The 18,676-nt window shown below is 33.6% G+C and overlaps 1 protein-coding gene across 1 annotated transcript; it reads right to left on the reverse strand.

Annotated features, from left to right (window-relative positions):
- Positions 1-1,020: 1,020 nt before the first annotated feature.
- LOC108903215 (filaggrin-like) lies at positions 1,021-11,548 on the reverse strand. Its single transcript, XM_018705314.1, has 5 exons — positions 10,642-11,548; positions 8,963-9,225; positions 8,733-8,897; positions 7,560-8,103; positions 1,021-1,550 (listed from the first exon to the last, which is right to left on the reverse strand). The coding sequence occupies exons 1-5, from the start codon at positions 11,546-11,548 to the stop codon at positions 1,165-1,167; spliced, it is 2,265 nt and encodes a 754-aa protein (XP_018560830.1). The 3' UTR covers positions 1,021-1,164.
- Between the last annotated feature and the right edge of the window lie 7,128 nt (positions 11,549-18,676).

The following is an 18,676-nucleotide window of genomic DNA, read 5'->3' on the forward strand; positions in this document are numbered from 1 at the left end:
TCTTAGTTGTATGTTTATATTAAAAAAAATATATATAAGTCTACATGATAATAAAAATATTTTACTGATATGTGCAATACATTTTAAAAATAAAATATTTTTTGTGCACATGAGAGTTCGTCCGGGAATTATACAAGTCATGTTATTGCTTTTAATCTGCAAAAAACATGTACTCACAATAATATTTTTTTAATATAGTAAATAACATGCTGAGGATAATATGCAAAGTAATCAAAGGTTGTATAATACAAATATAAAATACAATTGCAAGCGTTAATGTTAAGAAATTTTAAATAGCATGATACAAAAATGTTTTTTGAGAATTATGTCAGTATTTGATACAGACTCCGACAGTTTGATGTAAAATGTAATTATTAGAGAGATTTAGAACACTTTTTTTGAGAATCTTGTTAACAAACAGCAGTAAATCATCATCATACAAGATACAAGCAACATATATTACTTTAAAGTAGTTCTGAAACTCTCTGCAATTTGTAACATAACATATTGCCACTAACAGATAGCAAATAAGCTACCTAAGGTAATTTTTCGGATTAATGATTTTAGTATTTTGAAATTATATGTTTATTACTATTATTATCTATTTTAATATGCTTTCTTACAATAGTAAAAAATTCTTATTACGGCCTGATCCTGATCAGCACTTCGCCATCCAAAGACATCGAAAACGGCTGAACGATATCAAAATGCCGGCAACATAGTGAAACTGCTGGTTTACACATGCTGTGAGACATTATATTAATACACAAATTAAGGCTACCTATCCAGGTATGATGTAAACAAAATTTAATTTGAATATCTACATTGGTTTAGCAAATATATAACATAGACTTCTTCAAACTTGATCACCCCGTTATGCGAAAAAAAACTGTTCATTTTCAAACTCCTGGGTCCAACGTAAAATCCGACTCACCTTGTATATCAGTGCAGGATAAATTAGTTTTGACGCCATTTTACATAAAAGTATATTAAAAACATTTTTTTATAAAAAATTAAAAATTCAACTGAATGCTTTAATAAATTTTAAACGTATAACAGTCTTACACCAGCACGTGACACTGTTAACAAAACGCAACAACATAAATATAAAAATAATTTATATTTAAACTACCATCACATTTTCAACCGTCCACACTCGATTCATCAAACCGCCGAATTAACTGGCCCATTGTTAGTCAGCACGCCGTATATGTTCCCATCGCTACCAACAACGAGAATATGGTTGTTGGGTGCAGATGCCTCACCTTGTCCATGGGACTCTGCTGGTTGGGCCAGCTGAGGAACAGGTGCTGTGGCCTCTTGATCGGACGGGCTTCCCGGGCAGATCTGCCCATTTTCGTGGACGTGCGCCGGGTGCGGTTGGGACTGGGCATGAAGGAGAGCGATATAGGCGTTGGCGTCGGCACCGTAATTGTTCTCTGCGGTTCTGTCGGGTTGCTGTACTGCCTTCTCGGGCACTGTCTCTGCTCCGTAGACGAGTCCAAATTTGGATGCAACGTAATCTTGTTTTTCTGCTTGGGCAGGACCAGCTGGGATATAAAAATTTTTATAAGAAAAAGTATACAGGGTGTCAGGTAAGTTTCTACTAATTTCTCAGGGTTGTATGGGGAAAGTCCCTATAATTTACTTTCTAATATTGCTCCTAACCTAGACATGTATATTTTGATGAAATTGTGACACAGTGTATTACGTATATCTCCATGATTTGATCTTTACTGCTACAAGATATCTAGAAAGGGACCGACTCCAACACATTATTTCAAAATCTTAAGAGTTGTCATACCATAGAACTGAAACTTCACAAATCCAAAATGAAATTCATAACAATCCCGGAATAATATTTCATGATATTATCAAAGTGACAGTTACTTTTTCCAATTTTTTATTAATATGTAACTGTTTATTTTGTCGAAATAAATGAAAAGTACCTTTTTAAAGGACAATCTTCAAAGTATTTAAATATTTGAAAATAATATTTTCAGTTCGATAGCGCGACATCCATTAAAAGATGAGGTAAAAAAGATTTATTAGTTTGATCTATAGGGAGCTCAACTGCCATCATCATCATACTGCAAAAAAATCAAATATAACAAACTAAACCTAATTAGAAAGCAGTCTAAATCATATTTTTTTTTGGTTTTATTATTTTTTTAAGCTCAACCATTTGCAGTACTTTTCAAAACAATATCATATTCGAATAAATTTAAGTACAACTATATTACTTTTTTATTAATATTAAAAAATAAATATAAAATTCGGAGTTCATAATATCTGTTCCTTTCGTTTTAATTATTTATTACAAAAAAAAAGCAAGTGTGACAGATTTGCTCATAATCTTAACTGATGATTACGCTGTAATACGTGTTTAAGATAGACTCTTTTAGTGTGACGTCACATATTTAGGCAACCCACAATCATTTGTCATAGTTGAAATTTTACAGATCGAATCTGACCCTTGTGTACTATTTACACAGACAGAGATTATACAAATGAACAACTTCAAATTAATTTATTTTTATAAGGATTTGGAAGTATTTAACAACAACCAACACGTGTATCATAAAATAGATACACTAATGTGCTTAAAAATTACAAAAAACGATATAAAAGAATATTCCTAGATTTAAATAAAGTAAAAATTTAACTTTAGCCGTGTCATTCCTAATGCTCATGCTCGGAAAGAATAACCTCATAGGCAGGTGAGATCTTGTTGTTATGTTATCGCTGTCATCATTAGCGTATTTTCTCTTGTTTTGTTTAATCTTGGCGTTTTCTAGTGCTACTAAGTATTTTTTATTGTTTTTCTTGGTGTTGTATAGTTGTTACGATGTCAATTGGAACTTGTAAATCTTAAAGCACGGGACCTGAAACTTCTCCTGAAATTTCTTCCTATGCTTTGACCATGATGTGTCTCGTAATTTCTCGTAATTTATACTCGAATAACAATCGGCGAGGCCGGTATTGGTAGACTAGTCCGCCTGAGGTAGGATTGATGGCGGCGCGCTGGTCATCAACGCAAACCTGTATTGGTCCACTAGGTCGTAAATATTTTTTTTTTGTATGGTACACGGGTTCACTTAGCTTTGCCGCTTTGCCAGTGCAGTGCAGAGAATTGCTTGGCGAGGTATGTTGTTGGTATAATACGTATTATTATTTATTGATATTATTTGTTCATATCGTAACCAGTAAAGGGTATAGTTATTAAAATAAATGTTATATGTAATTATCTAGTAATTTAGCATGGCTCTCTGGAGACTGAAGCGGAAGGTAACGAAATAACTCGGGAAAATTCCTAAATAGTAGAACTGGTCGGAAGTATCGAAACCAAATCGGAGTTTAAAAACAAAGATTTACACGTAAAAAGTCAACGTATTATATTAAAATAGTGAACGATGTGATAAAAAGTTAGGAAACGTATTAACGAATTAACTAAGATATCGAAAACGACAATTTATCGCGTAATTAAAGAAGGATTGATCACGGTACAATGAGGAAACGCGAAAATACAAAATTAAAGAAAATTTACGATTTTACCCGATGTAATGCGGCGCACAATTTATAATATGCATAAAGAATATAAAGTTCCTACTTTAAACATGATTCGAGATAAATTAAGCGATTATCCTGATTATAATTATAAATTTTTAGATATTTTACGACATGCTTTATTACAATGCAATTTTAAACATAAAAAACTTGACAATCGGATGGTAATTATATGGTAATATGGCTCGGAATATAGTAGGTATATCTAGACGAGACAGGGCTACATTTTTCTGTACGTCTATGGATTCCGTAGAATTTATGAGTTAAATGTTTTTATGCGGTTCCAATTGAAATCGTAACGACTATATTGTCAGTGTGTTTTCTTCAAGTGGTTTATTATAGACGTACTCTTAACCACAACCAAACTTTTCTTGAATGATATCCTGTTGCGAGGCTACTTCGCTTACATGAAATTATTTTTAATGTGCATGCTAGTAACAATGATATAATTTTAATTTATTAATTACTATAAAAGTCAATATTGTTCTATAAATTTAAATATATAAACTCTATAGGTAATTATTTTGGTTTGTCACTTGAAACTTTTTAAATATTGCTAATATAGACAGAATATCGCGATATTTAAGGTCATGACAAAAAAGCCATTTTCTTGGCACTTATATATAAGGCCGAAAATCAATCTATAGTATTATAGTAAAAATATTGAGAAATTCTTCGTGACAATGTGCACTTTGGGGTTGCCTATTATTTGGCGTCACTACTAAAAAGGTCTATTACGTGCTTTGGTTTTTCTGAGCTGTGCTTTGTCTTTGCGTGGTGTCATGTTTTCTCTACACTGTGCTTTGTGTGATTTGGAAAAAATGTACAAAAAATGAACTTTAAGTAATTTTAGTCCCTAAGTAAATACTTTGTGTTTCTAAGCTGTGTCTGTTTCTCAATACAATAATTTAGCTACTTTCTATATGCCGTGCTGGGTGGAATTTGGGATCAGTGTGTGCAAAGAAAGATCTTAACTGTTTGTAATTTCAGTGTTTTATTCATGCAAAAAAATGACAACAAGAGAAAATACAGGTAGTCGAATTTAAGTGAAATCTTTCTGTCTGTACAAAAGAAAAAAAATTGGAACCCGCCTAGAGTTGGGATGGGACGAAGGACATTGAGTCTTAGAAACGAGATATACCATTCAACCCTAAGTGGAGATCTCTAAAAGAAACACATCAATAAAATGTGAATTCTTAGTCAAAATGTATTAGTTTTTAAGCAGTAGGTACGCAGTATTTTACATGTCTGTCACAGTATAGTCCTGTTTAATTCTTTTTTTTTTTTCATTCAGTTGTTAGTCATACGTCAATTTCGCCGTTGGTATGTTTTAGTAGTTGTGCTGTGCAGCTTATTACTAATGCATAACATTGGTCGAGAGTGTAAAAGTTGAGTTTAAAATATGTAGATTTAATTTTATACATATCACAATTCCTACGTATAACTAATATAAATATGACAATAATGAAATCAACCCAAGGATAACGTTTCATGTCACTCAAAGCTACATTTGGCACATCATAAAACCGTAATAGCAACGGATTGTTCGTAACAAAATAATATACGGTATTATTTAGGATCAGTTTTATGGCAAAATTTCATGGCAGTTAAAAAAAAGTTAAAAATATAATCTATATTATCCTTGTATTTATCCCACTAAACATTATTATTACATAAAACATTGATGGGTTTAAGTAACTATTAAATGTAGATGTTTGAAGCGACTTCTTTCTTTGGATACTGTGCACAATATAAGAGAAAGAAAATTTTATATGCCGTAAAATATAGACTAGACAAAAGTGAGCCCAAAACCATCCCGCTTATATACAGGGTCGGAAAGTCCCCATGGTTCATCGGCCGTTACGTGAGAGCGATAAAGTAAGTCATAGAAATCCGTGCGATAGAGAAAGATGGGTATAATGAAGGCGTCTAATAGTCACCGCCCATTTCGCCCACAAATAAGATCCACTTCTTATTTGTGGAAGGGCGAAATGGGCGGTGACTATTAGACGCCTTCATTATAGCCATCTTTCTCTATCGCACGGATTTCTATGACTTACTTTATCGCTCTCACGTAACGCCCCATGAACCATGGGGATTTTCAGACCCTGTAGGTACAAATATATGCTTAGATGAACTAATCCGTCAACAATATTATATATTATTATGTACCACCTATATTACAAAGCCTCACATCTAATACTCCTTTGATTGGTGACGTCACACGTCACTAGTCGTGGTAGTTTCTAGTGAAGGGAATAACCGACTTATTTCAATAACCGACTACCAATTATTCGAATGATTTCAAAAACCGTATGCTCATTCGAGTGATGATAACCTGAATTCTCAAGACTTGCAGTCAGTCGAACAGCACCGACTATTTACGGATATTTACATATACGATTTTCTATATCTATTATAATTTTTTATAGCAGTCAAATCATAACAATTATTGAAATAATTTAGTGATTTTAAAAGAAAATATTCATTACATTAGTTACTAAAACTCGTGTTCTAATATCGTGTATGTTGTTATTAAGTTTTTTGTATGTTCATAAATTATGTTCTAATAAGCTATTAGGATCATTTACAAGTTGATTATCACTTGCTATTTCCAGTATTTCCTGATCATCATTCGTCACTTTTGTCGGTTATTTATTACTGACAACCGAATTACTTAGGTTATTTCAATAACCGGATAATAGATCAAATTTGAAGGAAATTTCGCTTTATTTGGATAATTTAAATCAGGTTGTAAATTTGAGGTTAGACCGAAGAGATAATCTTGAGTTAATAGTGCAATGCATTTCGAATCTGATCTGCTGTGTGATAAAAAAGTAAAGGGTCATGGTAAAAGTCATTAACCTGTTGTCTTTGCTGTGGAATTAGTTAAAGTGGATCTAAAGCCCACGTTTTTGGTTTCTCAAAGGACTATGTTTTATGTATGTGTTTTCGTAGCCTCCCAATTCGCAGCATTAGTTCATAAAGAAACTGAACACAGTAACTATGTATTTCCTAAAATCATTTTATAATAGTTTTGTCATGGCTGTGCAACTAGCATTGCCAGATTCGCAACATGGAGGGGATGGAGCTTGTCCAGACACATGAAGATCGGGGTGAGGAAAAGGAAGTAACTTTAAGTTTGTTACGTTTGTTACAAGTTTTTTCACTATGTAAAATCTAGTGTCTTTAAGTTTTTTACTAACTTTTCCACACTGAAATTCATGACTCACGTTTGTTTAGCATGACGTTTTTTTTTTGGTTATATTATATATTTGTAGTAAGTAAATATTAAATTGAGCGAGTTTTCCTATTAAATATAGAGAAAAGTGTTATGTTTGTTTACACATAAAAGAAAAATATTTATTATTTATATATGTCTAAACATTCTTATTATTAAAAGATTGTTTTTTATCCGTCAACTTTCCATTTTGTTTGTGTGTTATATTTATTAGAACAACTAAGATCATAGCGACGTGCCGCAAATTATGTTTTATGGCGAAAGAAATGAGGATAAAAAAGTTTCCATTAAAAATTAGTTTTATATTTTCAATTAGTTAATTTCAATTTAATTACCGTTTCGAATAAATTATTGTGCCATATGGTGCAGTATAAAAGATCAATTAGTTTTTGAATCCATTTACACGGGAAGACTTGTAAAATGTATGCATCTAGTTCGAATTCAAAAGACTAACTAAATGTTAAGCTGTCCTTTGTATTTCATATACTTTAGAAACGAAACAATACACATTTATCGAATTTTAATACGTATATCCATATGGTTAACTATTTATTGCTTTACCGAATAATACTTGCAAGTGACGTCACATGCGAAGCGTGGTGGCCTTGTTTATCTCGATAGCAATGGCTAGTCTCTCGCGAGAGACCACAATTACGGCACAATATTCAAATAAGAGAACAAGGTTGAAACTAAAGCCGTGAATGGTGTCGATTCTGGGATGAATGGTCTTTTTAAATGACTTGTTACTCACCCCCTTTCTGTAGATGACCTGCATCAAGAACAGGATGATGTTGGCTTGCTTCAACATTCTGATTACCATTGCCATGTCCCTGATCAAGATTGGCGCCGCCATAGTTGTACTCCTCGATAATTTGTTTGTGAAGCTCCGTGGCTTGCACCAGGTCACCGTTGTAGTTCTCGAGGGGTTGTTGAAGTTTCTTCTCGTTGGTGATTTCATGGATGTGAAAATCAGCGCCTTTGTTGTCTTCGGGTTTTCCGTTGTCGCTGGCCTCGGCTGTTCCGTCTGCGACGACCACTTCGACCTGTTGTTGGTGGGCCCCTTTGTTATCGTCACCACCATGGCCTTGGCCTTGTTCGTACTGCCATCTCTTTCCTCCTTTAGACTCCGATTCCTCGCCTCCTTTCTGCTCGTGGTCGTGGTGCACCTCGCGTCCGATGGCCTTTTGGTGGCCGTCGTCTTTGCTATCGTGCCCGCCTTCCTCGAATTCTTTCTGTTTGCCGTAGTGCTCCTCGTGGGCGCCTCCTTGATGGTGTCCGCTTTTATGGTGGCCACCCTGTGAAGATTTGCGATTTTATACGTAATTAAAATAAGTTTTATAATAATAATTTTTTTTAACTCAATAAATGCTGTTTCTATAAATACGAACAAGCACAACTAACACTGAAAAAAAAACCGTTTTAATTAAGAATAACATTTTTTACGCAGATATATACGTCACCTACACAAATTTATTAATGACCTTCATGACACTTGATATGAAAATATGATCACCGAAATAATACATGTCAAATTTCCAAGAATTATTAGATGCATTAGAACGTTCTATGAAGGACAATATAATTACGTAAATTGTGGTAAATTTCCTAACTTCAACAAGTGGCTTAAATCTGATCAATTTATTGTAGCATATAAAAGATGCCGCAAATGTAGCGATTTTATTGAATCAGAAATTCATAAACAGGTTTCCAACTGCGTAAAATGTTAGTCTCGCTATCCTATTGTTACCATTTTTCCAAGATTAATGTCAGGAAAAATTTTATTATTCATAAAATATGTTGTAAACGACGCGGTTTGCTGGGTATGCATGACGACCTATTTTCCACCTGTTATTTTCGTCAGGAAAGACTAGCTAACTACATTAAAATTCCATTCCGTATATGTAAAAAAATATCATGTACTTGCCTTGTTATAATCGTCTTCATGGAAGTACTCGCCGTGTTTCTCGTGCTCTCCTCCTTCGTGACTTTCGTCGTAGAACTCTTGCTTCTTTTCGTATTCGTCCTTTTTGTGGATATTGTGCTCTCCCTGGGTGCTGTGTCCTTTACTGTGCTCACCTTCTTCGTGAAACTAAAAACAAATAATGTAAGTACGTCAAAAAAGTTCTTGGCATCCTTATATTTGGATTCTATTACCTCTGTAGCGCGCTTTCCTTCCTCGCCGTGTTGGTGCTCGGCCTCGTATCCGTCCTCTTCGTGGTGGCCATTCTTCTGACCTATATTTTCTTCATACTCGTTGATATGATCGTCTTTGTCTTTGTGTCCTTTCTCCCCTTTTTCATGGTGATGATAGCCGCTGTACTTCTTCTCTCCAACTTGACCGTATTCGCCTTTGTTTACGGATTGATACTCCCTGCCGCCGCCTTTTTTGTAGTTGCCATCATGACCACCGTCGCCGCCTTCATAGAAAGAAATATATAATTTCTACTCCGCGCAAATGGAAGATCGCTTGTTTGCCTTTCAGAGCGGAACAGCTAAACTCAATAATCAACCTATTGTGTAATATTACTTATGTCTGTCATTGCCTTATTTAATCGTTGATTCAATTATTCATATTTACATTACATATACAACCACTCATTTTCTTTTCTGCCAAAAATTTTGTTGTTATTAATCTACTTTAATATTTTGAAACATAAGCAAAATTCTTATAAGAAAATTCCTTAATTTTAAAGTTTGAACCGTTGGAATAGACACAAAGTTATTTGCATATCTTTGCGTTTAAGGTGTCCTAGAAAACAGTGACCATGCAGCAATCACAGCTGAGATGCATGCTTGAGATAAAAACAATTAAATTTAAGTCATCTTCTTTAGTCCATAAGTGATTTGTTTAAATGTTACAGGTTAAGTGTTACATTTGAAATAGTTTTCATTATATACGAAAACGAAGTAAGGTATCTGAATTAAATTTGGTACACGTTATAAGGGCGCGAAAAACAATAGAAATCAGCATTAAATATATCACTTCTTGCAGCAGCGGTATACGAATCCACGGATTTTTTATGAAAACAATGGAATTTCCAAAGAATTTAAAGAAAAAAAATTACAAGAGGCACTTTTTGTGCGGAATCCACAAATCAGCTTTTCCTTGAGAAATTTATTAGCGGTGAATATTTTTAAAAATAAGGGGTCACAGATACCCCTGTACGTCACTAATGGAGTTGAAGAGATGTTTATAGATTAATTTTATTGGTTTCTGTGCCCTTAACACACATAACATGTACCAAATTTTAATCAGATATCATATGTCGATTCGTTAATATTAATAAAATAAAATTTTAACACCCTGTAGCTTATAAGCGAAACATTATTGGACTAAGCTGCCTTAAATTCAGTTGCTTTTATTTGAGGAATATGTGACTACTGATTGACCAGAGTTTTCTAGGACACCCTGTATGTCTATTAATTCTACAAAATATATTATATTATTTAAATGCAAGTTGAGATTATTATTTAATATGTAAATGTAATTAACAGATTAATAACAATGAGGGTTGGTTTATTAAAAGATTAAACTGGACAACCAAATTTGATTTAATTAAATGGTAGTTAAACTTCTTGTGGCAAACCGGCCCTTTAAGCTTAAAGAAATTTTACTGGCTAAATGAAATTTTTGATCAAATTACGTTTTTTATTTTTCTAACTTCTTTATCCTTCATTGAATTTCTTATACGTTCTTTAAGGGGTATTTAAGAAACAACTTATTTTGGATATATCTAAAAGCAATGATGATCATCAATCAAGGTAATAGAAACTGATTTTAGCTGTGTATCAGAAAAAACAAACATAAAGCATGTGTTAAACTTAAATATTACCTCCGCCATGATTGCTCGCGCTGGCTTGGACTTCTTCTTTCTGCCCTTCTTCTGTCGCACTCTGATGTCCGCTTTGATGACTTTCAGCGTTATGCTCCTCATGAGTCTCAGTAGCCTCGCCCTTGCCTCCAAGGTCATCGGACTGGTCTTCATTGTGGTGGTGATTATAGTGGTGATTGTTGGCGTTGCCTTCGTGGTCACCGTCTTTGCTATCCTCGGACTTTTGATTGTCGCTCTTGTGGAACTCCACAGATGGTTGGACATAATCGCTGTAGAAATGGGAAGGACTGTGACTCAAGAATATATTCGGTTTGCTCTTCACTCTGAGGTCAGAACCATCCTTCTTCTCCTCGGTAACCTCCTTTTTTTCGCTGGCGCTTTCCTCTTTCTTAAGCTCGGCGTTATCTTTCTTCACCGCAGCGCCGGAATCCTTGCTTTCGTCCTGGAGACGAGCCAAGTACTTGTAGTAGTCGATAGCTTCTGGTTGCTGGTCGGGAGTATGCTGGGACTGAAGCTTCTCCTTCAGATCCGACGCAGCATGCGTCTGGTCCGTGTTCATAGAGAACGCCATAGGCGTGCGGAGGACCTTCTCGACTTTTTCACTGGCACTATTGACGGGAGCATCACTTGCGGCACTAACGGTAGCGGTAGCGGCAGCGGCGTCGGCCACTAAAGGCAAACTCAATGGCTGTTTCACTAACTCTACGTAAACCGGACGCGGTTCCGCTGCAGCGCCCGACAAATCGGCGACCTGATCCGGCACAGCGGAAAGGACATCGCTGATGGGGGTTCCCAACTCGTAGCCGAACGTGACCGGCCTTACGGATCGTCCGCTGGCGTGATGGAGTGACAGGACGATCGCCAACAAAACCAGCCTGTGGCTGATTCCTCTCGATTGACTGAACATTGAAAATTCTCCCGTGCTACGTGCGCTACAGCATGAATGGCGGGGTGGTCGAGCAAATGATGGTCACTCTGGTCCACGACGGGCTTATATAAACTGTCCCTACTCTGTCCCCAGCCAAAAAATGCATTTATTTAAATCATGTAATAGCAATTCCTTAACGGCAAATTGGAAATGGACGGTTGCTATTCGCAATACCTACATCGGTTTATAATCAATTCGATTTTATGGTTTCAAATTCAATATGAGGTATTGTTGCCGAGTTTTTTGCTTTCTAAATGGCGTGTTCATCAGATTTTTCGGTTCATCGATCCGGGAGTACTTATTGCATTTTTGTAACAGCGATCGTGCTTTCACCGCGCTGTTGGGATATAGGTTAAAACGGTCTTCAGAATTGAGCAATACCACAATAGCTTTCCTGGTAGCATCCTCGGGAAAAGTAGGTCGGTTTGGTGTCAGTGGCTTACCCACAATTGGGTTAAACAGACGAAAAAATCGTCGAGACAACTTTTAAAAGTTAATGTGCTGCGACTGAATATGGAAAAAACTCAAGTTATTTTGCTCGCAAGTGGTTAATATGGAAATAGCGATGAATGGGTTTGTATTTCAATGATAAATTTTGAATACCGCAATTAAATTCAAGGATCAATCTCTTATGCCGAAAGAACTGGTGATGAAAAATCTGTCGAGAATACTTTCAAGGTAAAAATGAATGTGTAATTAGAAAATTATGTATTTTAAATGTAGATAATTAAAATTTCAACATTTTTTTTAAAACTTTCCAAACTTTAGCTTTATTCTTCTGAGGTCACCTTGAATTTCAGCTGAAGACAAATTAAGAAAAGGTTTAATTAAACTATATACGTTTTGTGTTTGTGTTCCACTTCTGTTTGATATTGACACTATAATTCAGACACCTTTAAAAAATATATATACATAAAAACTTATAAGCCGGACCTGTGATTAAAATCCAGTTGTATAACCAAATTGCATATAAACTTGTGTTTCCTAATGTAATAAATATCCTTTCATGTATCATATATAAAGGAGTATTGAACAATTATATTCGTTTTTTTTTAAATAATTTTATTCATTTTTTCTTTTCAGATATATTTCTGCAACAGTTACACAATAATTATTTCAACAATTTTTGTTCACAAAATAGTTGTAAAGGGTGTAGAGCTTTGTTTGTATGTTTTCTTATCGTTAGTGGTTTTCTATTAAAACTGGGTCACTGCCCAAAATGCCATTGTTGTAAAACACCGTCATAAGTGAGCTCAAGGAAACGAAGTGTGGAGTGGAGGTAAAATGAGTTCAATTTTAGCTGAAGCATTTGTAATAGTACAGGAAATCGGCCAATGATGGACAAAGCAAAGATTTGCACAGGTATTAAGAAAAAAACACTACCAACAGTACCTATTGTAGATAAAATATCGAAAAATCGAAATACTTTCATGGCTTTCATGATGAACGCAAGAGGCTGAAAAAAATTAAATAAAAGAACAGCTTGGGTTTTAGAGCAACATTTATATCCGGATTTAGCATCTTGCTACTGTTTTGTTTATTATTAAACCTCGTACATTTTACTGTTATCTTTTCTTTATTTATATATTAATAATGAATTTATGCAGAGTCATTCACATAACATTCCACCTTCCCTATCGTTTTTACTTTTCTGTGTACGAAAAAATGGTAAAAACCAAAGTTCTAGGAAACTGTTGAATTTTAAAGATATGATCCAAACTTTTGTTCTTTTTTAAATGACTATCTATAAGTCTGTAGTTTTTTGCATTTCTATCTTTTGTATGATTACAATAATACATAAATGACATATATTTGCTTTGATAGTTTGTAGAATATTTTGGTTTATTTACTTATACACATAGACAAGATTATTGCCATGGAACAACTGTGTGAGCATCTTTTCCGCGGTCATATTTATTAAACAGATCTTGAAATTCCTTTTTAAGAAAAAATATCTTATGGAATATTGTTTTATAATACCTTTATTTTGTTCTAGGCAAAGGACATTGCAATCCACCTCACTGATAGTACTAAATTTCGTTAAATATGTTCTCCCTTAGCTCACATAAATTAATAGATCTCTCTGTTTTACTTCTTCTTTCAGAGTGCCCCGTAGAAAGAACTACAATGGAAGTCAAATTGCTGCTCATAAAATTATTCCTTCATAAGGAAAATTTCAAAAAATTGTCTTCGTTTAGTGCACAATGGGATTTTAAAAACACCTTTTTTAGTATAGTATTTTTATAGTATATTTAAGGACCTGTTTTTTAGTAAATTTAATAGCGGAAAACCATAAATATGCTCTGGTTCCATGTTAATTTTAATTTTATCCATTGTGGAAGGTTGGAACAATCTAAAATCTTGTGAAAGTGTCAAAGTAAATATGTATCACTGAAATGTTAAAATGCAGTAGACTTCAAAATGCGGCAAATATGTACGTTTAAAAAAAACATAAATTTTGTTTATATCTTCGAAACACAATGCAGACAATTTCCTAAAACTTTAGTTTGTATCGAGTTTTCCATTTTTATTCGCTATACGAAGTGCATCAGTGTGTGGATACATCTTAAATTTTCGCAACGATGATTTTTTTTCTTTTATGTCTCTAATTTGATTTTGGATTTTTTTAGTGGCGTATAAAATTTCAAAACTTTTTCCTAGTCATTCCTAAAATTACAGTAAATTAAATATTATTTTACCATTTTTATTCTGTTAATTTGGTTTCAAATTGGTATTTTTGAAGGACTAAAAAAAATGTAGTAAGCAAATATAATAAAATTAAAGCTACGGTTTTGAAATAAAGTTAATTGAATAATGCAGATTTTTTAAAATCACATGAATGGTAAAAACATATTTATTGCTGTAAATTGAAACTGACTAGGAATAAATATTTCAAATTGATAGTGTTGTATTTAAACGCAAATGCATTGATATATTTTTTTGACATGTCTGAATATTTCTTTTAGCAATTTTGATATACTAAATTTATTCCATATTTTAGATACTCGCACTGGTGTTTCGCTCAAAAATATGTATATGTATGAATGTTAATTCAAAGTGTACAATACACTTATACTGGCTAATATGTCCTTATCGTATTTTTTTTATCTTTCATATTCTTATTCGAATCGTACACCACTTGTTATCAACTTGTGACTATTACAGAAAATTGTTATTTCAGTAACTCCTTTCTCTCTCTCTATTACCAAATAAAAGGAGGACAGTGATATTTTGATTGAACATCCTATAAACAGATGACGCAAGACATAGTCTAGCACGTCACAACTGTCTGCCAAATTCGTTTTTAATTTTATATTTTTTTAAATTCCATTAAATATTTTCATACAAAAATATAAAATACGAGTCAAGTGTTTTGTCACGTTATTTAATTTTATAGAAATTTCTGAAAAGGTAACAAACACCCTATTTTGCCAAGATTTTCATGAACTACCTTAAGTGGTTCAAACTGTATTCTATTGTGCAAGCTACAGAAGACGGCAACAATTACGTAAGAGGTTATAAAAAAAATAAGATCACGATATCTACTTTATTTTAGGGAATTTACTGAATCATTACTAAATTCGTTATTTCGTGAGCAAGAAATCATGTGAATACAAATAATAATTATTTATTGACCGTTGCTAATTACTGATTAATATGTCCCATCGAGTTTCTTTTGGAAACACAACCGTGAAGAGGTTTCTATACAGTTGAACAATCCAGTTGCAAAACGCTCTTTAGTCACTTCTTTACCAGACACATTTACAAAATATATCCCGGCATGTCAGCAAATCCGTTGCATATAAAATAGCAGCCACCGTTCAAAATCGGCGATTTTAAAAAATCTCGAAATCCGTTCTTCAGTCGAAACCATCCGATAGGAAAAAAACGAATTATCGGATCGTCAGTAAGAAACCCACCGAATTTCCCCCGACACGGCCATTACGTTGAAATTCGTAATTAATTGGTTTGGAATATTGAATAACGAATTATGCGGCAGTTTTGAAACAGCCTACCCGATTACAAGACATCTTTTGCAACCTGTTTAAGCGTGCAAGCTTCTCGATTAGTTTTGAATAATCACTGTACTTTGTTTAATAACGATTTGTTGTGTCAGTCGTTACATCGTTTTGAGAGCTGTGACTGAAGTTGTTGGAAATTGGATTTGCCCCAGTTTTCCAAGGACCAAAATTGCTATTATTTTAGACACCAAAAAACGGCGCGTATCATGCATGGCCAAGCATTCAACACGTTTTATCCGTGCTTATTCTAAAACTAACGAAACCAGATACACTACTGCGTAGTGTACCGCTGCAGACTTCAAAATAACACCGGTTATCCCCAATGGCATATTCATGGTACATATTCCGGATACTGTCCCTGTGTCTATATCATTGCGTATATACATTATTTTGCAACATATAGAATATATCCCGTTTTGAATCTGGTAGGGTATACAGGTGTGTTTCTGGTCATGGTCAATTTGACAACAGGTCCGATACGAGAAAAAGTGTCCAAAAAATAGAAAATTGTAAATATCTCTAAAAGTAGTAGCGGCAACCCCAACAATGATTATATGACGTGAAAAGAAATTTCAATCTGCAAACGACAGAATAAAAAATACAGGGTGTTCCATTTAAGTTGACAAAGTTATAGCTGTTTGAAGTTATCAAAATGTAACGGCAAAAATGAAACACCTAGTATTAAATATTTTAACTTGTATAACTGGTATACCATAATTTAATGTACCCTATACCTATATATGTTATCCCTTTACAGGTACCAAAACGTCACTTGATATCACGCTCCTGAAAAAAAGTTACTAGCGGACCCTTGCATCTGTCAAATTTTTTCTTTAAATATTAATATCTCAAATTCTATAACTCCTAGGTATAGGGAATATTTAATAAAGTCACCCTCAAATTTCATGTAGAAGTCCCATTTAAAATAACGAAGTTGGTATCGACTTCCGTATAACCGGAAGTGCTGGAGAGTTCTAGATATTTTAGTCGTGTTCCGTCCAGGGATATTGCCATGTTGCCAACTGTTCAAATTTTTACTTTCCTAGATATCGATCGACGCAGTTCCCGGTGGGACACCCTGTATACTTTATGGGATATCCCTGGGATATTATATCCGGACAATCTCAGTTCATACTTTTTTAAAATAAATATGTACTTTAATGATAGTAATACAATTTTAACGTTAACTGTTGTTCATTTCCACAAAATTGTTACCTTTAAAACTGATTTTTAGCTCTTATCTTTTGATTTAAAAATCTTATGAAATTGCTAGGAAACTACTTAGGTAACTGCAAGTCATATAGCAATTTATATTGTACTTTAAAGGAACTATTTTTTTATAATTCCTAAGAAATATCAAATACATAATTTACACTTTGTAGATGACACCAATTGAATAACTAAGTTTGATTATAACATTTATTTAAAAAATACAAATCTATTTTACTTTCTGTGCTGTCAGTTTCGATATATTTTTTTCCAGAATTAAAAACATAATTGAAAGCAATTTTTCAATCTACCCAACTGATTGTGATGTTCTGATTACATAAAATAATGTACTAAAAAATATCAAATCGGTTTGTGTAATAAAGTATATATTTAGAAATAAATAAGCATCCTTGCTTAAAGTAAAATGCTTTACAAGAACCTATATTTTTTTGGTCTGTGGGAAACTTGTAATTCAATTATTTTTTTGTGTTCAATTTAATTGCACTTAATAACCACTGAACTGGGTCTTAATTTGTTTTTGATAGTACAGACTGAAATAAATCAAATCATTGATGTAAAAATGAAAATATGTCGCCTGGACCTCCAGATATGTATCCCTCATGTAATAAGACATGCTCAGATTGTCCTATTAACAGCTCATAGCATCGATCATGCGTCACTGGGATATACGTTAGCGGAATAATAAGAATAAGAAGTGTCTCTGTTGTCTCCTCAGACTCTTCCGAGGATAGCATATAATCCAAATCACATGTTCCTTGGAGATATGCTGGGGACATCTGGAAGATATCCCGATTTGTAACATATGATAGGTATCACTCGAAAGTCTTACAGCTAGACACCAGATATCCCAATAATATTTTTAGAACAGGTTTGTGCTATTTGAACTAACCATTTTCGTTTCAAAATACCAAAAATGTTCCTCAAAAAAGATACGGATGAATGAAAACATATTTTAACCCTATAGGCTTTTAAAAATAATTCTAATACTTCTATGATCCTTTTATTCTTATAAAATCTAACGACAAGCCACTTTGTACAGATAGTTTTAATGTTTTTTTTTTATTTATTTTATCAAGTTTCACTCAAATAGTTATTACTCAGGAATAACAATACAGGAAGTGATAGACCGGTGGTTATATTTATGAGAACTTTGTAAAAATAATTTTATAGAAAGTTTCCGGAAATAATCAAAGAATCATCCTAAACCTTTGAGATTGTTTCTACGTCTTCGAGATAATCCTCTTAAAATGCATAAAAAGCCGCTTGACCAAATTTAGGGCCGTTTACCTCATTATTCTTTAAATTTTAAGTTATGCTTAAAATCTAAATTAATTTACTAGTGTTCTAAATCCTATACATTGTAGTCTAGGAAAATGTAATAAAGCTTAAAAAATATCACTTTAAATTCCAAAAGAATTTAAGTAGTGTCTGTGAATTTATTTCTTAAATTATACTGGGTGTTCTGCAGCATGTGGTTGCAATATTTCACTGATAAAATTGTACAAGTGTTTCCCTGATAAAAATAAAACATAAACGATCATCGTCCTGATGATGATGGTAGTTACACAAATGATTCGATTTTGGGATACAGAATAATAAAGATTTATTATTTTTTAGATGTTTTCATTTGCAGGGGTGTGCACTGACCAACCCAGAAAAATAAGATCCAATAATATAATATAATATCTAAGTAGCCAACTGCGTGACCTTTTTTTAGAATCAAATCAAAACATACGTTTAGGTTTTTGAAATTGTATGTCGGTAAGTCTCTGATCCTCCGCCCATGTCAACAGACCGCAAGAAAATGCCGTAAGTTACATCCTGATGAAAGCAATACCATCATCTAAACTATTAA

The sequence above is a fragment of the Anoplophora glabripennis genome, unplaced genomic scaffold (assembly GCF_000390285.2).
Source record: "Anoplophora glabripennis isolate ALB-LARVAE unplaced genomic scaffold, Agla_2.0 scaffold40, whole genome shotgun sequence".
Taxonomy (NCBI): domain Eukaryota; kingdom Metazoa; phylum Arthropoda; class Insecta; order Coleoptera; family Cerambycidae; genus Anoplophora; species Anoplophora glabripennis.